Source organism: Epargyreus clarus, unplaced genomic scaffold (assembly GCF_041222505.1).
Source record: "Epargyreus clarus isolate Ecla_fem2 unplaced genomic scaffold, WU_Ecla_fem_2.2 ptg000026l, whole genome shotgun sequence".
NCBI classification, from domain to species: Eukaryota; Metazoa; Arthropoda; class Insecta; order Lepidoptera; family Hesperiidae; genus Epargyreus; species Epargyreus clarus.
The window spans coordinates 3645805-3673382 of record NW_027332233.1 but is presented as its reverse complement, the minus strand read 5'-3'; the positions used below and the strand labels follow the sequence as shown (position 1 = coordinate 3673382).

General features: G+C 35.9%; 1 protein-coding gene across 1 annotated transcript; it reads left to right on the top strand.

Annotated features, from left to right (window-relative positions):
- Positions 1-26160, top strand: LOC140753095 (ubiquitin-protein ligase E3B). Its single transcript, XM_073087472.1, has 19 exons — positions 1-422; positions 854-1093; positions 1609-1861; positions 2229-2417; positions 2873-3064; positions 3518-3843; positions 4050-4174; positions 5723-5894; positions 6771-6889; positions 7861-8033; positions 8845-8925; positions 9221-9419; positions 9895-10058; positions 11002-11148; positions 11619-11734; positions 12063-12192; positions 18085-18249; positions 21455-21566; positions 21895-26160. Exons 1-19 carry the CDS (start codon positions 262-264, stop codon positions 22065-22067), a joined length of 3237 nt encoding a protein of 1078 aa, XP_072943573.1. The 5' UTR covers positions 1-261; the 3' UTR covers positions 22068-26160.
- The last annotated feature ends 1418 nt before the right edge of the window (positions 26161-27578 follow it).

Below are 27578 nucleotides of genomic sequence, written 5' to 3'. Positions count from 1 at the left end.
TAAAAAATGTCAAACAAAATCAGAAATCGTAGTTCCTCGGAAAGATTTTTCGTCTGAAGAAATTTAAAATTTTCAGGTTTTCTTTATTTGAGGCATGGATTCTTTGGCGAGTGTGGTAGTTTTGTAAATAGAGCAAGAATACGTGAAAATGGTATTCCTGCCGCGATAAGTCCTTGTTACTATGTGTCGGGGCTCGTCCTCCTGACAGACAATAACGTGAAAAGGAAAACAAAGTTGTATTGTGTGCAATAGGGATCGAAGATGTTCGCCAAGTCTTCGAGCAGTAAGGATACGTTCTTGGAGCAGACGAAGGCGGCGAGGGAGGAACGCGCGCTCGAGAAGAAGCGAGAGCAGTCCGCGGTGAAGATACAGGCGATAATCCGCGGCTGGCTCGCGCGGCGGAGGTTCATCAAACAAATATTGTGAGTACTGGCTGCTAGAGCAAGTGCCGCTGATTGTTATTCTGTACTTTACGATGTTAGTTCATGTGGTACACCCCTCTCAAAAAAATCATAACACTAGAAAAGTTCAGTATTTTTTTCATTTTTTTTCATAAATAGAAATATATTGTTACATTGGTGCTCCATACCTAAATAGGATTTTGGAGGTCCTATCCTCGAGAAGGTGTATATTTAAACTTCATTTTTTGTGGATCCAGATCTATTAGAAATACTTATTGCTTACTTTTAATTCTGCACTGAAGAATTAAGAATCCAAAGTGTCGAAATTTTTATCATGTAAGTGAAGTATTACCAAATAAAACAATAAAAATATATTTAATATTAGATATTAGTAACCAGTGCCTGTAATTTAACAATTTAATCAGCATTAATAAATACCTTACTATTTACAGAAATGACTTTGACCAGCTCCTCGGCGAGCCTACAAGTCATGGATCTCCTGAGGAACCGCAAACCCCAGAGCTGCTCCCTGCGCTGGATGTCTACCGAGTCACATGCCGCTTATTCCTTGTGTTCAAGCAGCAACGAGACAGGAAAAGATTTGAGAGACTTTGTAAATATATTGTACAGACCTTGCACTCGGAGTCTGTCAAATTGTCATATGTTGGAGTTTTCTTGAATAAAGAATATAGGTAAGTTATTCACACATTCAATGTCTTCTCTTCCTAATACTATAATTTAAGCTACAAAGTCGCTGATAAGAATTATATAATTTTCAATTTACGTATGAAATTAACCATTGTTTCTATTATAGAATTTGTGATAACAAGTACAATTGAAATTGAAAGTGAAAATTACAAAAGTAGTTAGTAGGACAACTTTTTTTGAAAAGCATTCCTCTCTTTCTGAATGTTCTAAGCAAGAAGTATGGTTGAAGTTCTAATAGTTTAAAGTCAGAAATCTCCTAAATTCTGAGAATTAAGACAGAATGGCTTATTCTCTTATGTAAGCGTTAAATTACTGGAATCCTCTGTGTTATAACTAGTAGACAAGGGTTCAAAATCAAGAAACCACTTACTAATCATCATATCATAATGGAATGATTTCCAGGAATTCAGATTCATAATTGATAATCCAGAAGTAGCTGCATTGATTGAAGCTACTTTGCTGTTTAATTATATTATTCTGTATTATTTTTACTTTATAGTCTTCAATGGATAGCACACATAAAAGATCTCCTTTACAAATGCTGCTTGTACCTGGAGGAATTGAAGCCAGAATCGCCATTGGATATGCAGAGTATCCTAATTCATCTTCACACCCTGGTGGCGTTCACAGCTACAAATACCTGGGCACTCACACGGCTTAAGAACTTTGAGAAACTAAGAGGCGGCATGACACAGTTGTGTGCAAATGTTATGGGATCCTTGTTTCATAAGGGATATTACTTAACTTTGAAGGTAATGTTGATTTTATGAAATTATTTTTAATTAAATGAGGTTCTTAATTTGAAGTAAGTGATACTTGGCAATATTTTTATGTGGGTTCATGTCCTTACTTCATTTTTATGTAGTGCAATAAGTACAGCTAGACAGTTCATCTTATGTTAAGTGGTATTTGCTATCTATAAACATTTATGACTATAGCAAAGTAGTACATGTTCCTAAATGAATTTGTTTACACATTTATTACTATTAATCTTAATAACATCTATAGTTATATATTACTTGTCTCTATTGTTCTATAGTTATATAGTTACTGGTTTCTATCTGGTATTCATCTTCAAAAAACAATATGCTGAAATATTGATCTTTCTTTTTTTTACAGTCACTTCTCCTCAGAGGCTTGTGTCGTGAGAAAGTGTGCCTAAAGAACATAGCTCTAACAGCTATCGTCACGTTGTCGCTACGCCCACTCGTGTCTGCACAGTTCTCAGAGAAATTGCTGACTATGTACATAATACAGATACTCTCTGTACCCTGCCTCGTCTTTCACATGCATCAAATATCTCCTGAGGTTTGTGGAATAATACAATATCTTTATCTACATATCATACAATATTCATTTACAAAGAGATAAGGAAAAGTGTTTTGTCTATTTTCAAATCAGCTACCATTTATAATTTTAAACACATACAATACAGTGATAGAAAAATTTAAAAAAATGGGTGAAATATGGTTGTCAAGTTGGAGTGAATTTTTTGTAGGCATCTTGGTAATAACATTTTATCCAAAAAATATTTAAGGTTAGATTATAGTCCAAAACATACAAGATGGGAAATGTAGAATGGATAGATATGTTTAAAGAACTTTATATCTCATAAAGACATTTTTAATGCAAGGGATTTACTAAATCGTATAATTATTTTTGTAGTATACTTATGTGTATTTATTTTGTGTGAATACCTGATAGTCAACCCTAGCACTTTCACACGAATACAGAATTTTTAATCATTCACATGTGTCCATCAGTCGATAGTGGCGTTCCGTTCCCACGCGATGTTCGACAAGTGCGTGGAGTTCCTCAGCGCGGACCAGAACATGCGCATCGTGTTCAACACGCTGGAGGGCAACTACGCGCTCTGCCTGCTCGCCAACCTCGTGCAGCTCGCGCACTCCGAGCGGGAGTTTGCGCAACCTGACACCTACTATCCTACTTTTGTGGTGAGTGATCTGGCAAGATTATCTACTAGAATAGTATGATCGAATTTAACTTTTGTGTTGACTGATGAGTGATAGCGTTTTTCTGTGGTTCTCAAAGCAAAACAAACAGATTTGGTAAATTACTTTAAAGATAGCTATTTTTTTCTGACAGTAAGAGGTTGCTGCAGTTCATGCACAAATAACTCTGAATTGGAGAGGATTTCTTAGTGAAGTACATAAGTGTATCATAGTTGTTTTTCTGTTCCTGGGGACTACGTTAAAATTCCTCGTTCTAGTGATTATGCTACAACCTTTATACCACAATCAAACCCCTTAATGCCGCAGTAAGAAGGCAAAAATATAATTGACTAATTCATGGATGTATGTACACATGTTCCTATTCTATGTACACATGGATGTAAAGATGAGTATGTTTTATGATTATAATTGTAATACTTTGTCATTTCCTTACAGCTAGTAGTAACGCGCTTCCTAGACTGCTGCCAGCAATATGTAGTATGCAAGAAGGGCAACCTAAGTAACTGGCATCCTGTTCTGGGCTGGTTCTCCCAGGGTTTTGATGCTTATCTACCACCAGCGATGGGGAATCTTCGAACACAGCTATCGTTGTTATGGGGGGCTCCTTTACTGAAGAAGTTATTGGCGATGCCTCTGAAAGAAATGTTAGATGCAGGAGTGACCGGAGAGGAGGGGGCGGGACCCTCCCAACCTTCGACACCTGTCCAAAGTAATAATCCGGCGGCATTCATAAGAAGAGCCATAGAAGCGAGAACAAATCGGTAATTTTGTTTTCTTTGATTTGTTGTAATTTTATTTTTAAATATAGCCAACAGTGTAATATGGATTAAAAAATATCAATTTGTGATGTTTACTAAGAACTGATAAAGAAATTGTAGACACGAGCCACAATTAATGCTCATGCACATTTTATTCAGGAATTGCTTAGTGAGATTTAAAATTTATTAAATTTACAATTGTATTTCAGAGTAAACGCTCATAAGAATTTTCGAAAACTGGGCTCCCCAGACTGCACCAAAGCGGCACTAATCTGCTCTATGTACCACACAGCGCTGCAGACTATGACGCAAGTTAAGCTAGATATTCTAACAGGTAAATGATATTTCCGATCTGGTAAAGGGGAATGTGGAATAATACTTTGAAACAGGCTTTGTTTTCTATCTCTTTGCTTAAAGAAAAAAGATATAACATTAGAATAAAAAAAAAATAACTAATGCAGATACAGAAAAACATTTCCTTTATCTATACAGGGTGAATCTCCATAAAGTGCACATATTGAAACAGGTAAAATTAAACCGCATTTTGTCGACAAAAAAAATAATACATTTTTTTTTTTTGGGTTTTACGACCTTTTGAAGTTTTTTTTTTGGAATTGTGCACCTAAAGTAAATAAATCGCTATAACTTTTGAACTAAAAGAGTTATCATGTTCAAACAAAAATTACAATGAATGCCAATTATAGGCCGTACTGATCCATGAAAAAAAAAAACAAAAAAGTTTATCTTCCCAGAAAAAAATAGTCAGATTAGTGTGAAGAAAGCAATTTTTTTAGGTTAAATTTCAGTAATCGTGAATTTCCTCAAAATAATCTAGGCTTTTTATTTTATTTTTATTATTTAATGTAATTCTACGTCGTATTAGCTTTCAAACACTAAAAAAGCATGCCTCTAACTTAAGTATAAAGTTTCCTACGAGCGCTTAAACAAAGTTCTTAAGGGTGTTGGTAATAAATAACATTTTTAATACAAACTAGTGTTTTTTTTTAATTATTAGAGATTTATTTTATTACTGTTTTATCACTTTAATATCGTCAAAAATAAGAAACTACCATAAATTTAACATTGAAACATATTTTTGATAGTTTCCTTTGTTTATATTTTGGACATCTAATTATGGGTCGGACTATACCAGTTTTATTAGGGCGCACGTGCGTCGCGTCTTTTTTGAAACGTTCCTAGCAAACTTTATACTTGAGTTAGAGGCGTGGTTTTTTTAGTGTTTGAAAGCTAATACGACGTAGAATTGCATTAAATAATAATAAAAAAATAAAATGCCTAGATTATTTTGAGGAAATTGATGATTACTGAAAATTTTACCTAAAAAAAGTGCTTTTTTGCACTAATCTGACATTTTTTTCCTGGGAAGATGAAGATTTTTTTTTTTTTTTTTTCATGGATCAGTACGGCCTATCATTGGCAATCATTGTTATTTTTGTTTGAACCTGATAACCCTCTTAGTTTAAAAGTTATAGCTATTTATTTACTTCAGGTGCACAATTCCCAAAAAAAAATTCAAAAGGTCGTAAAACCCAAAAAAAAAATTTTTTAATATTTTTTTTATATTTTTTGTCGACAAAATGCGGTTTAATTTTACCTGTTTCAATATGTGCACTTTATGGAGATTCACCCTGTATACTCTACAGGCATTAGTACATAAAATTAGCGTTTATAATAAAAAAAACTTTTTCCAGAACAGCAGAGTAAGGCTGAAGTCAAATTGGATCCCAGTGATCAATCGGCCCATATGTAATTAATTACCAAAAAGGTTTTATATTAGTTATTGTTGGTTATGTTAACTCCTACTGATATAGTTCTATGGGTGATGATTATCTTATCGTTAATATATCTATATGATTTCTAGGTCTATGCAATCAGGATGAGATCCTGTACTCACTGTGGCAGTTTCTGTGCACATTGGGGCCTAATTGTGGACTGAAGTCTTTCCTCGATCTCTTAGCAGTTAATACAAAGACATCAGCACCTGAATTCCAAATGTTGATACTATTTTCCGACTGCATGACGCACTATGTAACGTAAGTTTCGAATTATATTTCAATTATATAAATCCTTACTCCTTACTAATATTATAAATCCGAAAGTAACTCTGTCTGTCTGTCTGTCTGTCTGGTTGTCTCTTCTTCACGCCTAAACCACTGAACCGATTTTAATGAAATTTTGTACAAAGATAGTCTGAGACCCGAGAAAGGACATAGGATAGTTTTTATCCCGGAAATCCGACGGGAACTAGGGATGGCGATCTAATATCGATTAATCGGAGAATCGATCTTTTGGACCAAAACAATCGATTATTTTCATATCATAATCGATTATATGTCATATTATTTTCTTTTAAACGCGGGCGAAGCCGCGGGCAAAAACTAGTATAGTATATTAATATGTTTACAAAAACAAAATATTGTAAATATTATTAGGTAGTAATGGTAAAATTTTAATTTTGTTTTGCTGATTAATACATAATAGTCCATAAATTAGCTTATCTTTGCCCTTGATAAAAAAGTATGAGCCTTTTTTGTTTAATCAATATTTATTTGTAGCTCAGTCAATGCCACTTTGTTATTTCTTATCATACTACTTTAAACTATATATCCTTATCATTTTAATTACTATTAATAAACAGCTTGTTATTTGTGCACAACATTAAATCTATAATGTTTATAATAAAACTTATAACTGTTATAGTGAAATAAAAATGTACCTATTTTGTTACAACTTCAAATACATTAAGAGTAATTTTTAATCTCACAAAAAAAATTAGAAAAACTTTTAGGAATTTGAATTAAAAAGCTTTAGTTTCATAAGGAAGCAATGTTTTTATATAAAAGATAATGACTTTTTATAGTAGTCAATGAGGAAGGTGAAGAAATCCACGATTACATTTTTTGTTTCAGTATTTTAGATGACATGGAGATGTATGAACAACAAGATCCTTTCAAATTGCAAGACTTCATTAACATGTCACAATTTCTCAACATGTTTATTTATAAATCGATAATGGGTCAGTTGTTTGGTGAGTAGATGTTCATCGACATTTAATTACTATTATTTCTTATTACAAAAGTAATTTTGTCTGATATTATATTTAAATGGACATAGCCGTACTAGGACATAATTACAATGGTGTTCATTGAAATGCAGAGATTTTTTGCCTTATCGTATTACTAGAAGAATAGTAAACAGTGATTTAATATGGTTACTATTGAATTTAATAAAATTATTAAATAGATTTTTCGAAAAGTTTTTAAGTTCTTTTAGATGTATATGTTTCCTCAAAAGTGTTTTTCTTTTGTATTATTGCAAGTGATAAATAATGTGATATAACTTTGAAAAATCAGAAGTGCGGGTCTGGGATTCGGAGGTCTAGTTTCGACCACTAGGCTACCACTTCACTACAGTATCCCTTTATGCTTACGTCTTTAGGTTTACATGGATACTGTAGGATCAGTAGTGCTTGCCTCTGGGGCAAGAATCCTGGATTGAGAGGCCGAGTTTCGACCACTAGGCTATGATTGCACTATAGTACCTCTTATTGTTTATATATTTACGCTTATAGGGATACTGTAAGAAAGAAATAAAATAATTTATTCGGCAAAAAATATACAATGAACACAAATAGAAAATTGCATACAAAAAAATATTATAAATATTTTCTAACCGAAAAGGTGTCCACTCAGCTTTAATGTTTTAGGTAAGCTTGTCACCTGAAACGCTGGTATTCTGTGGAGCCTGTAAAACACCGTGTGCGCGCGAGTAATACGTGTATGCGTATGTATGTGTGTGAGAGTGTGTGTGTGTGAACATATGTGTGTCAGAATGAGTGTGAATATGAATGATATGTGTGTGTGTGTGTGTGAGTGTGAACATATGTGTGACGGAATGAGTGTGAATATGAATGAAACAGTCGAAGTCAAGGCAAGTGTATTATTGAATAGAACACACTAAGTAGTTACATTTATCCAATATTGAACCCGTTACCCTCAGAGTTGAAGAGCATCGGTCACAGCGCGCTGTTCGTGTCGCTGCACACGCTGCTGCTGGTGCTGTACCGGCGCGACTGCCGGCGCGCGTACGCGCCGCCGCAGCACTGGCTCGTGCGCGACATCCGCGACACGCACTTCATGCAGGACCTCGAGAAGGGCAAGAAGCCGCAGCAGGTCAACACTTGTCTACTAATAAATATGATTCAATTATCCGTTTGTGGTTCTGAGGGTCTCGACGTAGCAAAAGATAGGCGTAGATGACGCGATATCGTCCAAAAGAAAATGACTCCATCAAGGGGTATCGCGATCCCCGGTAATGAGGAATACGACGCAATGTCTGTATGTGATGACAAAATAACAGCTGTCCACTAGATTAATATGAAACTATATACGGTACTTATTATAAAAAATACAATTTTTGCCTATTTGTCTCTTTGTTCAGACTCAAAAATCTAAGAGACTTATCTTTTTTTATAATACCAGAGTAACAGACGTACATGCAGTCCACCCGATGGTAAGTGGGTACTTCCATCCATGGACGTCTGTAATCAACTCTAAATAAGATTGGATTTATACCTGAGGTTGGCCACTAATGCGCCCCTATGCCCGAGTACTAAGCTATAATATCTCGAAAAAGTATGTCTCCTTTACCACACCATTCGAAGTAAAACACAGAAGTGCTTAATACTGATGTATTTGACAGAAATAGGTGTAGCAATGGTGCTGCCAGAATCATAGAAAGTTCTACCACTTTCAAAAATCTCACAAACTGCTGGACTTATCACTAACAATTACCAACCCAACACTCGAATTCTTCTGATATTTTTTAAATTTGTAGATCTGCTGAAATCCACTTTTTAAATCAGCTGAAATACCAAGTTGACATGTAAATACAAGAATATCACAATCTATATATTAAAACATAACATAACATTTATGTAGAATAACAAAATATAATTACCATGTCCAATCTTCAACTCTACAGGTATTGGTACAAAAGACTCCCCATATGATAGCACACGGGGAACGCGTACGACTGTTTAGAAGGGCTGTGGCTGATGAAAAGGTAAATGTCATTGATCAAGCCATTTCATTTATTTTGATTGTTAGTTTGCAAGTTTATTATTTTATACAATAGTGCGTAAGTGTATGTTTGGTGTTAAGGAGTCAGTACCGCCCATAACAAGAATCTTAGTCTGAAAATCTATCACAGATGTTACTTAGTTACTTCCTTTGGAGACTTAAATTTGAACTCAAGCAATTTAAACCAGCACACATCCACTTATGTAATAATATTGCTGTAAAACAAAGAAAATGTGTTGGTGCTGATATGGTCAAATTACACATCGTTCTTCTTGTAGGTGGTCTTAGGCCTAACGGAGCGAGCGTGTGGTGGTCGATCCACCCTCGTAACAGTGCGACGGACCCGTTTAGTGGAGGATGGCTACCGGCAGTTGGCAGCGCTGCCCAGTCGAGCGCTACGAGGAGTGGTGCGAGTGCGCTTCATAAATGAGCAGGGGCTGGATGAAGCGGGAATTGATCAGGATGGAGTTTTTAAAGGTAAGTATAGTGTGAGCTATAACAGAACATTACAATAGCCTCCTGACTATGAATTTAGTCTCTACTAGCCTTATGGTTAGTTAAGGTTAGGTTATAGAAATCACAAAATCTACTGCATAATGCTGCTCTGATGCGGATTGATCCCTATCAATCTGTAAAGTAGTTAAATTCCTGAAATTTTTACATTCTAATTATTTGTCACCTTTCTATGCTACGAAGTAAGTTGCGCTGATATAAATCAGTTTTGTCGGATATGTGTGTGACCCAGTCAGCGGAAAATCTAGTATAAACGATAAATTTTGGTCAGGATACTTGTATGATTTTTCTTTGTATGTGGTCATGGCACCCGAGATGCTATGAGCAGAGAAATCAGTTATTTTAAAAAAGAAATAATAGTAGAGGAATACATAAACTCTCAAGTCTACTATATCCTAATTAATAATCACATGAATAAATTAATTAATTTGTTATACAGAATTCCTAGAGGAGACAATAAAGCGCGTGTTCGATCCGTCGCTGAACCTGTTCTGCACCACGAGCGAGGAGCGGCTGTACCCGTCGCCCACGTCGTGTCTGCAGGAGAACCATCTGCAGCTGTTCGAGTTCATTGGTCGCATGCTCGGCAAGGCGGTGTACGAGGTAATGTCGCTATTGTGAAACTATTAGGAAATACTATTAGCTATTAGGAATAGCTAATAGGAAATACTAAAGAGAATATTTAAAAAGTTTAGGGGAGTAATAATGTGTTAATCATGAATAGAAATTGAATACCTTTTCGTCAACTAGTGGTCGCAGCTCAACCATAATCAATATAGAAGAGTATTTTTTTTATAAATAACACTAAAGGATATCTTTCCACCAGTTTGTATGTAGAAAGATGAATATCTAGGTAGGTAGGCTCTATTCCTCTGAATTTGCGGACTCTCTATAACCGCAGGTGCTACAAAACCGCACTAAACTGCTATTTCGTGTATTTTGAAATGAAATAGTTATTCCACATCTATAACTATTAATAAGAAAAAAGTGTGGTAAAAAGAAAAGATAGTTTGCCAAACAAAACAAAAATGTTCTTCACTGTTTTGTCTTACAATATTTGTATTTATTTATTTACAATATAATAATTTTATAACTGAAAGTCACTAGAGCCTCCTTTTAAGCACTGAGTGCATATAGTAGCAAACTCATTCATAAGTTAAAAACAAACTTAAACAGACTTAAGAACAATTTGTAACAAAACACACAGACCTTTTTTATAATATAGGAGTAGAAGATTAGCCACGCAGTCCACCTGATAGTAATCAACTTTATTTAGAGTTGATTACCATTTCTTTGTATTCTTACCTGAGGTGAGGTAGATTCACCGCTGCCCCTGAGGACTATGCTAGAATGCTTCGGAAAATTTCGTCTCTCATACATCTAAACTAGATCACAGCAGCACTTAACATTGTTGTTATTAGGCAAAATTGGTATGGCGATGGTGCCACCGGAATTGAACCACAGAGGGTTCTACCACCTAATTCACATAATAAAAATTAACATTGACATAATATGTTAATTAAAACATAATACGTGTGTATTCCAGGGCATAGTGGTGGACGTGCCGTTCGCGTCGTTCTTCCTGAGCCAGGTGCTCGGCCAGACGCAGCAGGCGCTGTACAGCTGGATCGACGAGCTGCCCTCGCTCGACCGCGACCTCTACCGCAGCCTCACCTACATCAAGCACTTCCAGGTCACACACACTAATTGATCATAAGCGTTTATTGCCGAATAGATTGGCTTATGGATGTAAGATATACAACAATCCTATATAAAAATAATCATTCTAAGTAATAATAGGGTGGGAATTGAACAAGATTAAATCCTGTGAAAATAAATGAAATATATTTATTTTGTACAAACCTACGGTGGCACTTACAAATTGTCAGTAGCAAAAGATGAGCCACTATCTTTTACTTCTTGATACAGTTTGTATCTGAATTGTTTTAGTACCAGGTTATTTAATTGTACCTATTAAAAGTGAATATAAGGTTTCAACTTAGGTCTTTATTTGTTACTTTTTAGTATTCAATTTGAAAGTAATAAATTAGTATAATATTATTACTGTCTATCATACAGATAACGCTATAATGTTTAAAAGTGAAATATCAGTCTAATTTTAATAAACTATGAAAAATATTCTTATCCATTTGTTGTTTACAGGGTGATATATCAACTCTGGAGCTAACATTTTCTGTTGATGAAGAAAGATTAGGCGAGATTGTCACACATGAGCTTGTGCCTGGCGGGAAGGCTATACCAGTCACTAATGAAAATAAGTAAGTAAATAACTTTAGTTTATTTTAATAATAAACTTGTGTAAACAGACACCAGATTGTATGTGGACCTTGTTGCCTATAGACATTTGTAATAACAACTGAGTAGCTAAAACACCTCTAAACATAAAGGAAAGCTTTAAATAATTGAAGTTGCGCCATATCGCAAAGGAGTTACTTCAAAAAGAAGTTCATTCTTCATTTAACCAGATTACTAGGTTACACATACACATAAAATCTTAAAGTACATAAAAAATAAATGCAGAACACAGAGACACATGTTTGTCATATATTTGTCGTTCTTCAAAAATAAAATTATAATAATTTTCAGAATTAATTACATCCACTTGATGGCGCACTTCCGAATGCACACGCAAATCAAGGACCAAACGAACGCCTTTATAAAAGGTTTCAGGACTATTATCAACCCCGAGTGGCTGTCACTGTTCTCAACACCCGAGGTTAGTTCAAACAGGATTGTTATAAAAGTTGATTGGTGGTTATTTGAACCCACGTTTGGGTGTGGATCTTTTCCCAAAACGGAAGGGCAATTTTCTCAAAATTTGAGGAAACCTGAATAACACTAATTGGTATAATCTTATCCTATCTTTTTAAACATTATGTGTACACTAGATCTATGTAATCCTAAATATTTATTTATTCATCCGTAACTAGTGTCGAAAAACTTATAACAGTTTTGGAAGAGTGCTTTTTGTGTTTTGAATGCTTATATAAAGCGCTCAAACAGGAAGGCATATAAACTATCTCAAAAAGAATCACTGCCGACATGAGCATCTGCAATAAATCTTGGATCAAATTAAAGTCCCACTTGAAATTAGCAACAGAAGGGTTGTTACTTCCGAGGATTGGAATCCACAGATAAGTATTTTATCCGCATTGAACCCTTCAAAGTGGAATACAGCAGTGCTTAATCCTGATGTTATTAGTCAAAAAAAGGTGTGGCGGCCTCCAGAAGGTTCCACAGCCTTCGCACGAAAAACATATTAATATTTTTGTGTGTGCCGGCGTGGTGGTGGCGGTGTCGTCTCTGAAGATTTCTCCCACCTCCAAACGAGAAATAATATTATTTTTAACCGACTTCTAAAAGGAGGTGGTTATCAATTTGCCCGATATATATATATATATATATATATATATATGTCGGCTGATGGCCACACATCTTCTTTGCTTCCTTCAGATAATAAGATCGTACATAGGGCGATGTAAGAGATCAGCGATCCAAATGACAATCATCACTAAATATTCACCATTACACTTTTATTATACAAACACAAATTCACAAGTCTCATCAAACAATGGAAACTAGAACAGAATAATAAGATTCATCTCGATTTCGGTTTACAACGATCCGTCGGAGCTCTCCGATCATTGCCGCCATGACAAGACCGTCTGTCTTCTTCTCCAACGTTCCGTTACGCCCGGCGCCATCTCTCGCCAAGGCGTTGTAAACTCCAATACGTTCGTAATTTGAATCACTCAAATGACCTGCGCCGACACGGCCTTCCTGACCCTCGCGTGTCCTCACGCGTATAAGATCTCCGCCGACACGCCACTCTTGACTAACACACGCCCTCGTGTCGTAAGCATCTGGAAAACAAGTCAACTATACACACAAGCCATATCCATTGATACGAATCTACAAAAACCCACCCAAATTTTTATTCCATTCCATTAGTCCGAGAACCCATATTCAATTGCACATTTTCTCACTTATAGGTCTCACGGTCCCATTTTTACCCTTTAGTTACAGAACTCTAAAATGCCCCCACAGTTTAATTGGTAATAAAATACTTCATGCGTCGTTGCCAAAGTTTGCATATTCAGCTTTCTAGTAGTCACAGGCCGCCAATCCAGGCAGTTCCCACAGAACCGGACGCCCCCTAGTAAGTCGGACGGGCAGAGGCGTTAACGCCTTTAAATGAGGCCAATATCAGAAAATCACAGTACAAATGTCGTCATATCTTTGCGTCACTAACAACTAAATAAACCGTGTGCAATCTTAATACCAGGGGCAAACAAGGAATACATCATATATCAACATTTTCATCTACCACGTATCAACATCTCGGTCCACCACGTATCAACATCTCGATCCACCACGTATCAACATCTCGATCCAACACGTATCAACATCTCGATCCCACACGTATCAACATCTCGATCCAACACGTATCAACATCTCGATCCACCATATATGTACATTGCGATCCCCCAAGTATTAATATTGCAATTCACCACATATCAACATTGACATCTACATATCGCACCATATAACTGCAATCATTACAAATACTTTCCTTTTAACGTGAAACTGTGAACCATGACTCCTCCCTTGAAGACTCCCTCCCATGACGACTCTCTCTCATGACGACTCCCTCTCATGACGACTCCCTCTCATGACGACTCCCTCTCATGACGACTCCCTCTCATGACGTCTTCCTCTCATGAGGACTTCCTCTTATGGCGACTCCCTCAGACTACCGTCACATAGTCCTTCAGACTACCGTCGCTTTATCTTCAACTCTTCCTTCACAATGGCCATTGATCCAAAATTTTCGTACATGTAACGCGATGACTGCAGCAGTCCTTAAAACCAAAATAAACTCCATTATTATCAACCGCCGATATGGTCTAAAAAGTGACATAACATAGGAATCGCCAAGCCAAACTTCGCCCAGATTCCTCGCGCCTAGGTCTGACGCGCAGAGGGTCCCGGGCTCGATCTCCGGCGAGACAGACATGTAAATGATGCATTCAGGTTTCTGTTTTTGGGTCTGAGTGTTCATGCGTGCGTCCATGGCACCCACGACACAGGGAACCCCAGCCTGGAACTAAAGTGTTGAAAGCGTCTCACAAACTTTAAATAAAACAAAATTTCCACATCATTTTAACTGCCAACAGAGTTCATATAATTATCAATTCTCGACAACACAACAGGAAAATAATTATAGTTCAAAAACCAAAAACCACGCTAACATCGCACAAGCAAAGTCTTTAATCCTGTTTTCTGACGATCCTGATAAGAAGAGTAGGATAAAATTATTACAATCGTGTATTGTCATCGGTTCTTGACAATTGTTCAAAATTTTAAATAGATCGTATCGTTCAAATTGGGTAAAAATCGAGTCCAAAGATACTGTTACGTACATACATACGGATCAAGCTAATAAAAGCGTGGCAAAAATCAATCACATTTTTGAAAATCACAATTGTAGTCAAAATTGTCAATGCACATACACATACAATTTCACACACAATTCATCCGCAACACAATACACATACAATTTATTTTTTCTTAATTTTCTCGGCCACAATTCTAAAAAACTTCGTTATGTTATTATCAATTATCCCCATAATTAACACCGTCTGCATGTTATTGACTGTATCCCATGACTATGCATTTATCTATACTGTTACATAAAAAAACATTTTAATTCTAACCTATTCTAGAAAACATTTTATTTTGCAAGTAGTGCCCGTTACCATAAATTGTTTTAATATGTATAGTAAACTTGTAGCCTGTTGTAGCTTGTACTTTGTCATCGCACCAAACCATTTAAATTATCCATACCATTAAAATATCTCGCGAAACACAATTACTGATTCCCAATAATTCTCTGGATATACTAGCCATACGGAGAGGCAGCTCACGCCACGAGCGGGTCCGGTTGAGGAACATTAGGCCTTTGGGTTAGGTTAGGTAAAAGATCATAGAACTAATGTATTTCACATACGTATTCCACCTTACCCTGCAATAAATTAATTCAATTGAAATGAAAAATATACTACACAACTGTACTGCACATACTAATGTATCGACAACTTTAAAGTACAAACATACGCGTAGAAATTATTGAAATGTCTCGCCTTATCTAAAGTCAATGTGCAATATTCAAAATTATTAGGTAGGAGTTGCGAACGCATTTTTTTTAGCCAGAGCATATCTTTCTAAACTTTACAGACCAACGATGCATAAAGAGACCACTTCCTTATCTCAGACATACCTGTTCCACGTTATATATTTTAGCCTACGTCGTGGTCTTGAGAAAAAAGAAGATCCAATCCCTCACTACAATTTTTGACAAATGCCTTTCAACTTTATAATACCGAACAAGATGACACTGCTCACAAGAAAAAAAAAATCGGTGTTATTTGACGACCCATCCCTTGTATATAAACATCTTTCATTCAATCATAACTTCGTTATCTTACAGTTACACCCAAGTAGCTTCGTATTACTTGAAATGACATCGTTTTGTAAAACCAAAATAATTTCCACATATTTAGGAAATCCCATATGGAACAAGGACATCTTAAAAACTAAGTAACCGGCACAAACCCCATTCTTTTATTGTACAGCACTATGCAATAACACGTCACCACCCCACTAGGCCTCTCAGTTTAGAGAAAAAAAACAGCAAAAGAAACTCATATCGTTTCCATATTTTTCCAAGTTTTACACAATTCGCTATACCATAATTTAACGATTAATTTATAGTTTCTTTTGACCGGTGTACCGCAGATAAACCCACTGTTGACTATTAGACACTTCATATCAGTAGAGCTAAAAAAAAACTGAATAAAACATCGTATCACATACTAACTCCATCGTTTGCATTCATACTCGTAACAATCAAACGCATTCATTCCTAATTAATACTGTGTATTCAAAATAAAGTGTTTCTTCGGGCTTTTCGATCACACACAACAACATAAAGACAAAGCGTACCTGTTATTTTATCACACCGTATAAACTCTGTCTTGATACCTCTAATGCATAATTTGTTGAAGAATACATCTGCACATAGCTAGATTTTCGTAGAGACGTGAGGCTACTCCAGAATCCAACCGTAGTATTCTTGCGTCTGTAATTATCTCACAAATGGACCATTTAATTTTAAATTAATTCAGCGATACCACATGACCGATATAAAAATTCCCTGTACAGCATCGCCCGTTAGCAGATAAATAAATAATCTTCTTTATCTGTAATAAAGTAATAATATTTAACCATTTTCTATTATATTATTAACTACACTCTACAGATTTCCAATTTCCAAGTAAAGCGTTGAACTGAGAACTTTCGTACTCATTACACAAACCCAATATTTACTTCATCCATTTTATCTACTCGTAATGCAACCTTCATCCCATTAAAAAAAAGTGACGCGATATTCTATTTCCAATATTATGTTAAAATTTACGATACATTAAATAATATTTCGCTATCAATAATAATGCAACCAAAAATACTGCAATAGCAACAAGTTCACAAATTATTACATAAAATGTACAAAATAATTCATTATTTTAATTTCCGAAGTGACAAAGTCATTTTATATTGACATAAATTTTTCCTCTACCGAACTTCATAGAAACAAAAGGAGGTTTTTATTAATTTCATTTCGTACATTTTCAAAATTTTCCAAACTATCATCGTTTCATAGTATGTGCACATGTTATTATTCTTTTCTCTTGTGTATTAAGTTTATTGAGAAATTAAAATACACGTCCCCGAAGCAGCGAATCACATGATGCAGAAATCAATCGTCTTCAAGATCTTATTTTTTTTTTGCGGTCATTTCTTTAATGAAAACTATCTACAGCATCACTTCACTTTGTTAGGATATCCAAGACATTATATTACGTTTGTAGCTACAAAGCTTCCAATGTCAATTTTGTCTATCTTCATTTGTCACACATTTTTGCAAAATTTATGATATCCTTGAAATTATCACGATTATTCCTGGGGCGCTGGGTTGGGCCACTTCTGATGTCGGCTGATGGCCACACATCTTCTTTGCTTCCTTCAGATAATAAGATCGTACATAGGGCGATGTAAGAGATCAGCGATCCAAATGACAATCATCACTAAATATTCACCATTACACTTTTATTATACAAACACAAATTCACAAGTCTCATCAAACAATGGAAACTAGAACAGAATAATAAGATTCATCTCGATTTCGGTTTACAACGATCCGTCGGAGCTCTCCGATCATTGCCGCCATGACAAGACCGTCTGTCTTCTTCTCCAACGTTCCGTTACGCCCGGCGCCATCTCTCGCCAAGGCGTTGTAAACTCCAATACGTTCGTAATTTGAATCACTCAAATGACCTGCGCCGACATATATATATATATATATATTTATGTATGTTTACGAATTACTCCGCCGTTAGTGGATCGATTTTAATAATTCTTTTTTTATTGTGTAGAGACGAGAGACTTCAGAAATACGTACTAAACCAACATTTATCTCAATTATTTTTTACTTTGTAGTTACATAGAAGTCGGTTGTATTTTTTTGTTATTTTTTTTTTGTGTACAGTTGCAGCGTCTAGTGAGCGGGGACAACGTGCCGCTGGACCTGCGCGACCTGCGGCGGCACACGCAGTACTACGGCGGCTTCCACGACTCGCACCGCGTCGTGTGCTGGCTGTGGGACGTGCTGCAGCGCGACTTCTCCGAGCACGAGCGCGCCATGTTCCTCAAGGTCATGCTTGCTCCCTGGTATAGTCCGCGCCAAACTGCTAGTCCGCTCTGAAGTTGTTGCGCACAACAAGCATGCAACGTAGCAACGTAAGGGCGTACTAACGCAGCTATGTGCCTGTGGGCGAGAGCGGGCAGCGGTCCCGCTAATATCTACAATTTGCTATTCGACGCGACTCGTTTCTATATTCAGGGCGGATTAGCAGTTTGGCGCGGACTATACTAGCGGTCTGATTAGCGGTAGGGGCGGTCTACCCCGTGTCTCCAGACACAGTTGTTAACCCTTCCGAACTAAAAAGCAGTGGTTAAAATGTGTCATCCACAAAAAAAAGGTCGTCAGGACCAATCAGTGAAATGGTGAAATGTGTGTTTATATATCAGCTAAAAAAAAGGTCGTCAGAATCAAACCATCCCTGAATTGCATATTTTTCGACGTAAAATATCTATAAGTTATAAGTATAAGTTAAGTTATAACTAGGGGTCGCAATACCGGACCATCTAAGCAAAACCGGTATTTTCGGTACTGACCCTATACAATCCCGGTATTCCGGTTTTTTCGATATTTCCGAGATTAAGATAAAGTTACTAATTTTTATTGAGCATTTTACTATGTAATGTTAATTTAGTGGTATTCCGAAGGAAAATAGGTCCTATTACTTAATACCAAGTTAATTACAGAAGTTTATGATTTATTAACGACCTTATGAGTTCCGAATTCATCAATAAATAAATTATATAAAAATATAATTATGTGGAAAGCTGGAAAAAATATCCCTGTAGTCGTGCACTCTTGACAGAGTGGTCGTGGCATGATGATGACAACTGGTCAGTCATCCACAGGTGCCTTGAACAGTTGCTCTTGCGATCCTTCGCCACCGCCTTCTATGCTGGCCTTGCGGCAACACTCGACGAGGGAACATTGTGTGCTAGATTTTATAAGGTCTGTTCAGCGTACTCGCTTTACGAACTCGAACAGACCTTATAAAATCTAAATCCAGCGGCGATCTGCCGCGTGACCTCTTTCCTTCTACCCTTCACTGAACTACAAGCCGTACTACTGAGTTCTCGTCCCTAAATATGTGGCCGAAATATTTTAGTATACTAATCCAGATAATCGTAGATCCAGGGAATAGTATTTCTAGGGCATCAATTTTACGGCGATTGCATCCGAATCGTCTACGTCTCCGCAGCGTACAGAAAGATAGGAAAAACTAGGAGGAGTCGCCAATGCATCGCCTGCTTCGAAGGAGGACCGCCACGGGTGCAGTTGATGTGGATGGAACTACATCCTTCGGATTTAGTTCCTTCAGAGTATTCTTGATTTCAGACACAAGTCGGATTCTGCTTTCTTCCACGAATGTCCGAGAGGTGTCCGCACGGCCTGTGTACATAGCATCTCCCGTGCTATCATCTGCATAGCAATGAATGCCACCGGTTTGTAGCAGTAAATCATTGATATGCACAATAAAAAGCGTGGGAGATAATACAGACTCTTGGGGCACGCCAGCGTTGATGAGCTTCGTGTCTGAGCAGCACCCGTCAACTACGACCTTAATATGCCGCTCAGACAGAAAGCTGGCTGTCCATGTGCACAACCTCTCGGAAAGACCTTAAGATGGTAACTTCGCGAGCCCGAGCTTAGGGCCCTTCCCTATGCCAGACCCGGTCAAAGGCCTTAGCGATGTCCAGGCTTACGGCCAATGCCTCCCCGTTGCTCTCAACAGCTTGTGCCCAACGGTGAGTGAGGTACACAAGAAGATCACCAGCTGATCGGCCCTTTCGAAAACCATATTGGTCTGTCTTGGTGTTTTTTGATATGTTGCGGTTCCTCCAAATCTTATCAAGCCTATCGACAGCAGATCTTGTTACAGCGAAGATCGTGTTGGCGGGTTGTGTTTTGAAGCCAATTGTCATAATTGTCATTGTTATAATATATTTATGAAAAGTATATAATCTTCCTCTAAATGTTTCTTTCATTGTGATACACCAGAAATATAGCATAAAACTATAGCTACTGCACTTCCTTGTCGACCCTTTTGTATGAAGTGTAATGAAAATAGAGTGGGCCCAGTGTCGTGGTCACTGTCCATTTTCCCAGACGCGATTACATATGGTAGGCAACATGTCAACCTCGAGTTCATCCATTGATCGAAACACTTCAATAGGAATATCATCTGTGTCAATTGCTTTGTCGCGTTTTAATAAATTAAATAGCAGCGCGTACTTCATCTTTGAATATACATAGATGGTTCTTTTTGTATATTATTTTTTGGCATATGTTGTGTGTAAGGTTGCACTATTAGAGAAAAGTGCAGTATTTTTGCCATACTTTGACGATTTCCTTAATTTCGGTAACAATCACACCATCAGAATCCTTAATAGCCCATGTTCTGGATTTAAATTGATGGGTTATATATCGGATTTTTTAAAGAGATCTTTTATTTCAAATCGATCAGAGTGTCCTTCTAACTCTACGATGATGTTTTTAAGATGAGTATTAAGATTTCTTCTGCATCCAGCTTGTATTTGTGCGTTCAGTTGATTTAGGTTCTGAATAGACGAACCTTTTCTTTAGCTCTCCGACGAAGTTATACAATACGCCAAGTCTCACCTGACATCCAATGCTGATGTTTGTTGATTTTCATAGGTTGTGTCGATTGTAACGCTTGTTTAATATGGACTTTTGCATTGTGCCAGAGTCCATTGGAGTCAATTTGTATGACTTTAACTTTATTTTGTTTTATTTTACTAAAAACCGAAAATACCGAATATCCCGGTTTTTGTAAAATTAAAACCGGTATTAATAAGACCTAAATTTGGCCCGGTATCCCGGTATTTTCGAAATCTCGAATACCGGATTGCGACCCCTAGTTATAACTAAAATAAAATCAACTTTATAAACTGGCGGCCTCCATTCAACTTTCCACCAGGGCCTCGTTCAATATTTCACCCCCGGGCCTCCAGTGAGCTTAGTAGATTTCTCAATAATGCAATTTCCTGGCGATATTTTTTTACCTAATGCCCTTTTCGTGTCGGTGACGTATTCTTAGGGGCGTAAGATTTGTAATCAATGAAATAAATCTGAAAACATCAATTGTGTTCCCTCCGAATGATAGTGTAAGGTATTGAGAGAAATCTATGTATTAAAAAAGAAGAAAAATCTTGTTGACTGAATATTCTAAATTTATCATTAATAATTTAATTTTCAGTTCGTAACATCTTGTTCCAAGCCGCCGGTGCTTGGCTTTGCTCACCTGAAGCCGCCGTTCTCCATCCGCTGTGTGGAAGTCGGGGACGATGAGGATACAGGAGATACTATTGGTAATATTCAAACTTTATTTAAAAAAAAAAATAATGTATGTAAGTATGAAAATACACATAGGTATAAATATACATACTTCTCTGATCATATATGACTGAGAACGATATTGGAATGATTTATGTGAATAATTTCCTCCTTACGACTTGCTTGAAGCCATGTGCCAAAAGTAAATAGTTACCACTAAAACGTGTAATTGGCTACTGCCAATATATTTTCGAGTACGGCCTTCCGGAATATATCGGAAGACTAAATAGAAAGCTGATTCTCTAGTTATATTTCTTGACACGTCCACTAAGAGTGTATTAAAATGTCTATTTTATTCAACAGGAAGCGTAATTCGCGGCTTCTTCACGATCCGCAAGAAGGACCCTCTGAACCGCTTGCCCACTTCATCCACATGTTTCAACCTGCTGAAGCTACCCAACTATCAAAAGCGAAGCACACTCCGCGACAAACTTCGGTACGCTGTCAATAGCAACACGGGCTTCGAGCTCTCGTAGGAATGTTGTAACTATGCTATCACAGAACAACAACAACAAGATGCCTGAATCAGTGGATCTGTAAAGGTACTTGCTTCTTTACAAGTGACAAGAATGTGGCATATGAAATATGGGCTTTGATCTCTCAATGAAGTCTTTAGCAAGACACGAACATTGCAGTGGCATGTTACAAGTGGGCCTTAACAGCTTCGTAAAGGCATTTCTCTCTTCACTCTTGACAGGAATGGGTTTTGAAGTCACGCGCAATGAGCGCAATGTTATGAAAATGGCAAAATAAAGAATGATCATTAAGCCAAAGCTCATTAAATACTTGAGAATTAACTGCGATTATTCTTGAGATTTTCGACACGAACAAGAAGCTGACTGAATATCAGAGTACGAAAATACTAAAAAACCCAAGTATTTAAGACGAGATGGAAGGATTGTAGGCTGGATAGATCCTTTTTAAAATAAAAGGACGTTTATCCTGCTGCAGCTATAAGAAAATGAAATCAAAGCTGTTGGTCTAATTCTGAGATCTATTCAAATTTAATGAAATTTTAACGCCAAATTACATTTTATTTATTCTAGTACTCGTAACACACCATAGAGCAAAACCTTCACTCATTTTTGCTTAATTTTAACGATCTCTGTTTTACATGGCCAGTAATGGAAAAAGGTGTTCACATCATCCCTCCAAATATGTTAATGTAAATTCATTATTTTTTGGATTCTTGGCCAGTTATATCATGTCAAAGATTAGTTCGTAATATTTACATGTACGACTTTCCTCGTGGTCTCAGTTATAATAACGTTTGAACAAAATTAAAGTGTTAACTACATATTAAGATTTATCCTTATTACAATACACAATATATATTATTTGATTCAGAATAATTAACATTTGATGTTAGTCTTAGGCTCTATATTTTTATATGTATGTATTCATTGTCTTGACATCTAATGCACTAATTGAAATTAACATAAGTTCCATAATTTTGTAAGTAAATAACTATTACTCTCGTGTTTAATTAACTGATATACTTTTAAAACACGTCTAGTATGTTAATATTTTATTAGTGTAGCTATAGATATCCATTCAATATTTTGTTATAATATGGTAACAAACATTCAATATATTCAATATAGACCTGTCTATTAGGCAAAAAAATTGGCACGTGACTATACAGTAAGAGTGCCTTTCCACAAGAGATGTGTCAGGTAGGTAAGCTAAATGGATGTGTGTTAAATCCACCAATAAGATGATTCATTTTCATTTGTTTAGCTTAGCCCTGATAGCTAAGCTATGTTATTGTATGGAGAGTTGCGAGCTAAGGATCGCGACCGGTGAAGCTAAGGTGTTTTCATAGCACTAGTTTAGGTTCGCCCTCGCACAACGCTCTGCTACCTCACACATCTTTCGAAAGGTAACCTTACACAAAAATAGAAAATATTATTTTTCTATAAATTAAAAATCGAGAATTGTTAATACTATAAGTTTGTTTATATTCATTAATGCGTGTTTCGATTGTATTAAATGTTGTAACTTATTAAATGTGTATAGAATTTATGTAGACTGGATCTCGAATTTTGTGAATTCACTGTGAAATTCAGTAGTATTTCGATTTTCAAACAAATATGACTTTCAAAATCATGTAAGTCAGCTTACATGTATTACAACTATTCATAAGTTCTGCCCAATCCCTTTAATTATAATGGGATGTATTACTTCCAGATGAAAAATATGGTTATCATTCCTACAATTCCTAAATAAAGAACCCTAGTGATTCTTGCCTAAATAAACTCTCTAATACAATTTATATTATATTTCAAATAATCTTTATTCAGAATTCGAAATAGGTTCGTCTTCATCCATAAATGGGTCTACTTCTTTGTGAACAAACAGGGTGTTTATTTTTGTCAATGATGTTTCTCTTAATTAATTCACTACTCGATTAAAGTAGAATTGAACTGTCAATAATTTGAATAAAAAATATTGAATGTGGAACTATCGATCTCAGATTGTCGCGTACTGGCGTTAGTTTGGACAGATTAAATGAGGGGAAATCAGGTAATCATGTTATTATTATTAATATATTAAATATGGAAACATACATCTCCACAAGACTTGTAAACTACTTTGGAATGCTAAAAATACTGATTAACCAATGTATATAAGTAGGTACATGTTAAAGCAAAACTTTTAAATAATGGCCTACATATTGCTAAATGCGAGCCGCAAAGAATCATCGTATTTTTGCCAACAGGGCTGAGAGTGAACGATACGAATTTTATATATACGTGACATTGTACTGACTGCAAAAACGACTAGAATTCTAATACATTCATCGAATAGTCGCGTATTAATTAAAATGTTAAACGAATTCTATAACAAATCAGTCCAGTCCAATGTAAAAATAGGTGTAAATAGACAATAAAATGTTAGATGTGTCTTGAATTTGTACTATGTATTTATCCATTTGTGTACAGAAATCTATGGCTACTTATAGTTTCGTATTCAGAACATGTATGGGACATAGCGTAGGTTTAAGAGAAATTTTGTGCTCCCGATTCCGAACGTTATTTTATGGCATTCTTTACATAAATTTCATATATTTTTGACACATAAAAAGTTTAAGGCACCATTGTGACGTGTTATATTCACTTATTCGAAGGGTGCACGATGTCGACACGTTAAAATATTATTTTTTCTTACTCTCTTAACATATCTTATTATTGTGTACATAATTATATTTTAGTCATCTTTATGTCGATGGATATAAGTGATGGTGCGATTTGAATCATGTAAAATAATAAATAATGGTTGGAAATGGGACTTAATTTTTGTGTTACGATATTTTTTTACCATGAGACTACTCATGGTAAAAATTTTGTGTACTTTTCCATTATTAAGCTTAGTCCCAATCTTCAAATGAGGGGTCTAAAGTTTGATGTGTGTGAGTTGCTAGATTTTACTCACTTTTGGAAACCCTATGAAAAACTCAGGCCCGTAGTAAATGTCTACTATAAGCAAGCACTTAATAACAGACCTATGTTCAATCAAATAGAAAAATTAAGTCCATTTTCAGGAAATTATTTATAGTTAAACTTTACGCTAACCAACTTTAACCTAATGGTATTCACGCTAAATATTTGTTTATGCAAATATCACGAAAAAATAATACATACATACATCATTCAGGTCGTACTGCAGAACACCAAATGCTCTTGTTTTTCTCCTAAGTAAATCATTATTATTGTAATGTTTAAACTCCAACTACTTTTATGTCTTTATACTTCCAATCATTTTAATGTTATAATTATTTTTAGTTTATATCATATTAGAATTATTTATAATTGTATAAAAATTTTTTACGTTTTGTTAATAACTTAGTGCAATTATTTTTAATGTAATGTATCCTGTTTTTAATAATGTACAGTGCAGATGACAGGCCGAAATATGTTTTAAACATTTCAGTTTTACCAGCTTCAAATGGTTTATATAAAATAATAAAAATATACAGATTGCGCTGAAAATAAGTACCCCTATTTATAAACGCTTAATACCAGTGTTTTAGATATTGTAGACTTGGTCCAATAGAAAGGGACAAAATATTCAATAACTATAAGTCTGTTATGGAGCGTTTATGAATAAGGGTTTGTCCATAAAAGTCATACAAATATGTCATGCTATCTATGGCTTTGTCATTTTCGTCGGCTACATCATCTCAAATCGGGTTGTCTAGCAATTTCTTTCCAAGAAAATATCTAGGTTTCACAACCAATATGAGCCTGTACCGATCAATGAATCAAATTAGTCTGTCTATATCGTCAATGTTTATTATTATACTACAGAAACAACTTCAGACTGTCTGTCATCTGCACAAACCCAAAACCGAAAAACATTTTGAACAAAGTAGTATATTTTGGACAAAATAGTATTTTGTAGTGGTATTCCCATTTTCATTGGTAATTTAATAAGGTATTTCATAATAATATACATACCTATACCTAAACATGGATCATTGTAAGGAATATTTTGTACTAGACACGTAAATATTATGTTGTATAACACAATGTGATTCTCTGTGATAAAATAATTGATATTTATTAACATGCCTTTTATTTTCCTGTTAATTACAACTGTAAATACACACAATAAAATATTGCTTGTTACTGGGGAATAATTTATATTCAAAATTTCTAACTATACCTTTATATATTTAGTATATTTTTATACAAACAAACGAAGAACATTAAATACACCCCAAATAGTTTTAATTAACAAACACTAATTATAGTTCTTGATTTAATAAAATTCCTTTACAAGCGTTACTTTTCGTTGGCAACAATGTCTTCAAAAGACACCCGATCTCTTCCTCGAGATGGAAAGAAGTTTTGGAGTAATGTATAAAGAAATGCATTGGCGGGCAATATACCTTGCTCCCTTGAGGCATGGAGGCACAGCATGCGTAGGCTCTTTAACCTTGGGTCATAACAAGCGGCCGTGCCCTTGAATGTCTAAAATACCTCCAAATCTTATTTATTACGTTACCAATTAAGTAAAGCTGAATACAGTTTTGTGCCATCTGCTCACAAGTGGAATACATGAAAAAGCATGAAGCCACATCTGGTAGCCATTACTTTCAATAAAGAGAAAAAAATAATTCGGTACCTGCTGCTTAAGGCTAACTACGACAAACGTAAGCCCGCACTATGTGCATTACCTGGGTCTGCGCTTAGATCTATCCATTTCATAAAAACTCTCGTAAGACAAAATGTTATTACATAGTTCTACCTATCAACGAAGCGTACCTAAGTAATAAACAGTTTTTTTTTTTATAATATAAGAGTAGCAGACGAGCATGCAGTCCACCTGATGGTAAGTGGCCACTGCCGCCCATGGACATCTGTAATCAACCCCAGATAGGATTAGATATTCCTACCTGAGGTCGGCCACAGATGCGCCGCTACCCCTGAGGACCAAGCTGGAACGCCTCGGAAAAGTCTGTCTCCCTCACCACACCCTTCAAACCGGAACACAGCAACGCTTAACACTGCTGCTATTAGGTAGAAATAGGTGTGGCGGTGGTGCCGCCGGAGTCGAACCACAAAGGGTTCTACCACCTTTAACAACAACAACAAACAAAGTTACTAACAATCTGCAAAACCTGAAGTGCCTACTTATTCTAATTAATTGTATATTGTTTAGTTTATTAATCGAAGCTTTACTTTAGGCAACCCTCGCACTCAGAGTAAACAACGATAGTTTACTTTACGTAAAGTTAATAATTTAGGGTACTGTTAATACGTAGAAAATTATAAACCAGCTATATACGAGTATGTAGCGTAGCACGGGTTCGGCTATAAATGCTCGTCAAGATAAGTCTCTTAAATATCTGTCTCTGCAATTTGTCGACGAAACAAAGGGTCCACCTGTCGAAAATTTTGCCTCCCACTAAACATGCTATGTGAATGAATATGGAAGCGCAAATTAAGTTTCAAATATCTTCTTAAAGAAACTTACATTAT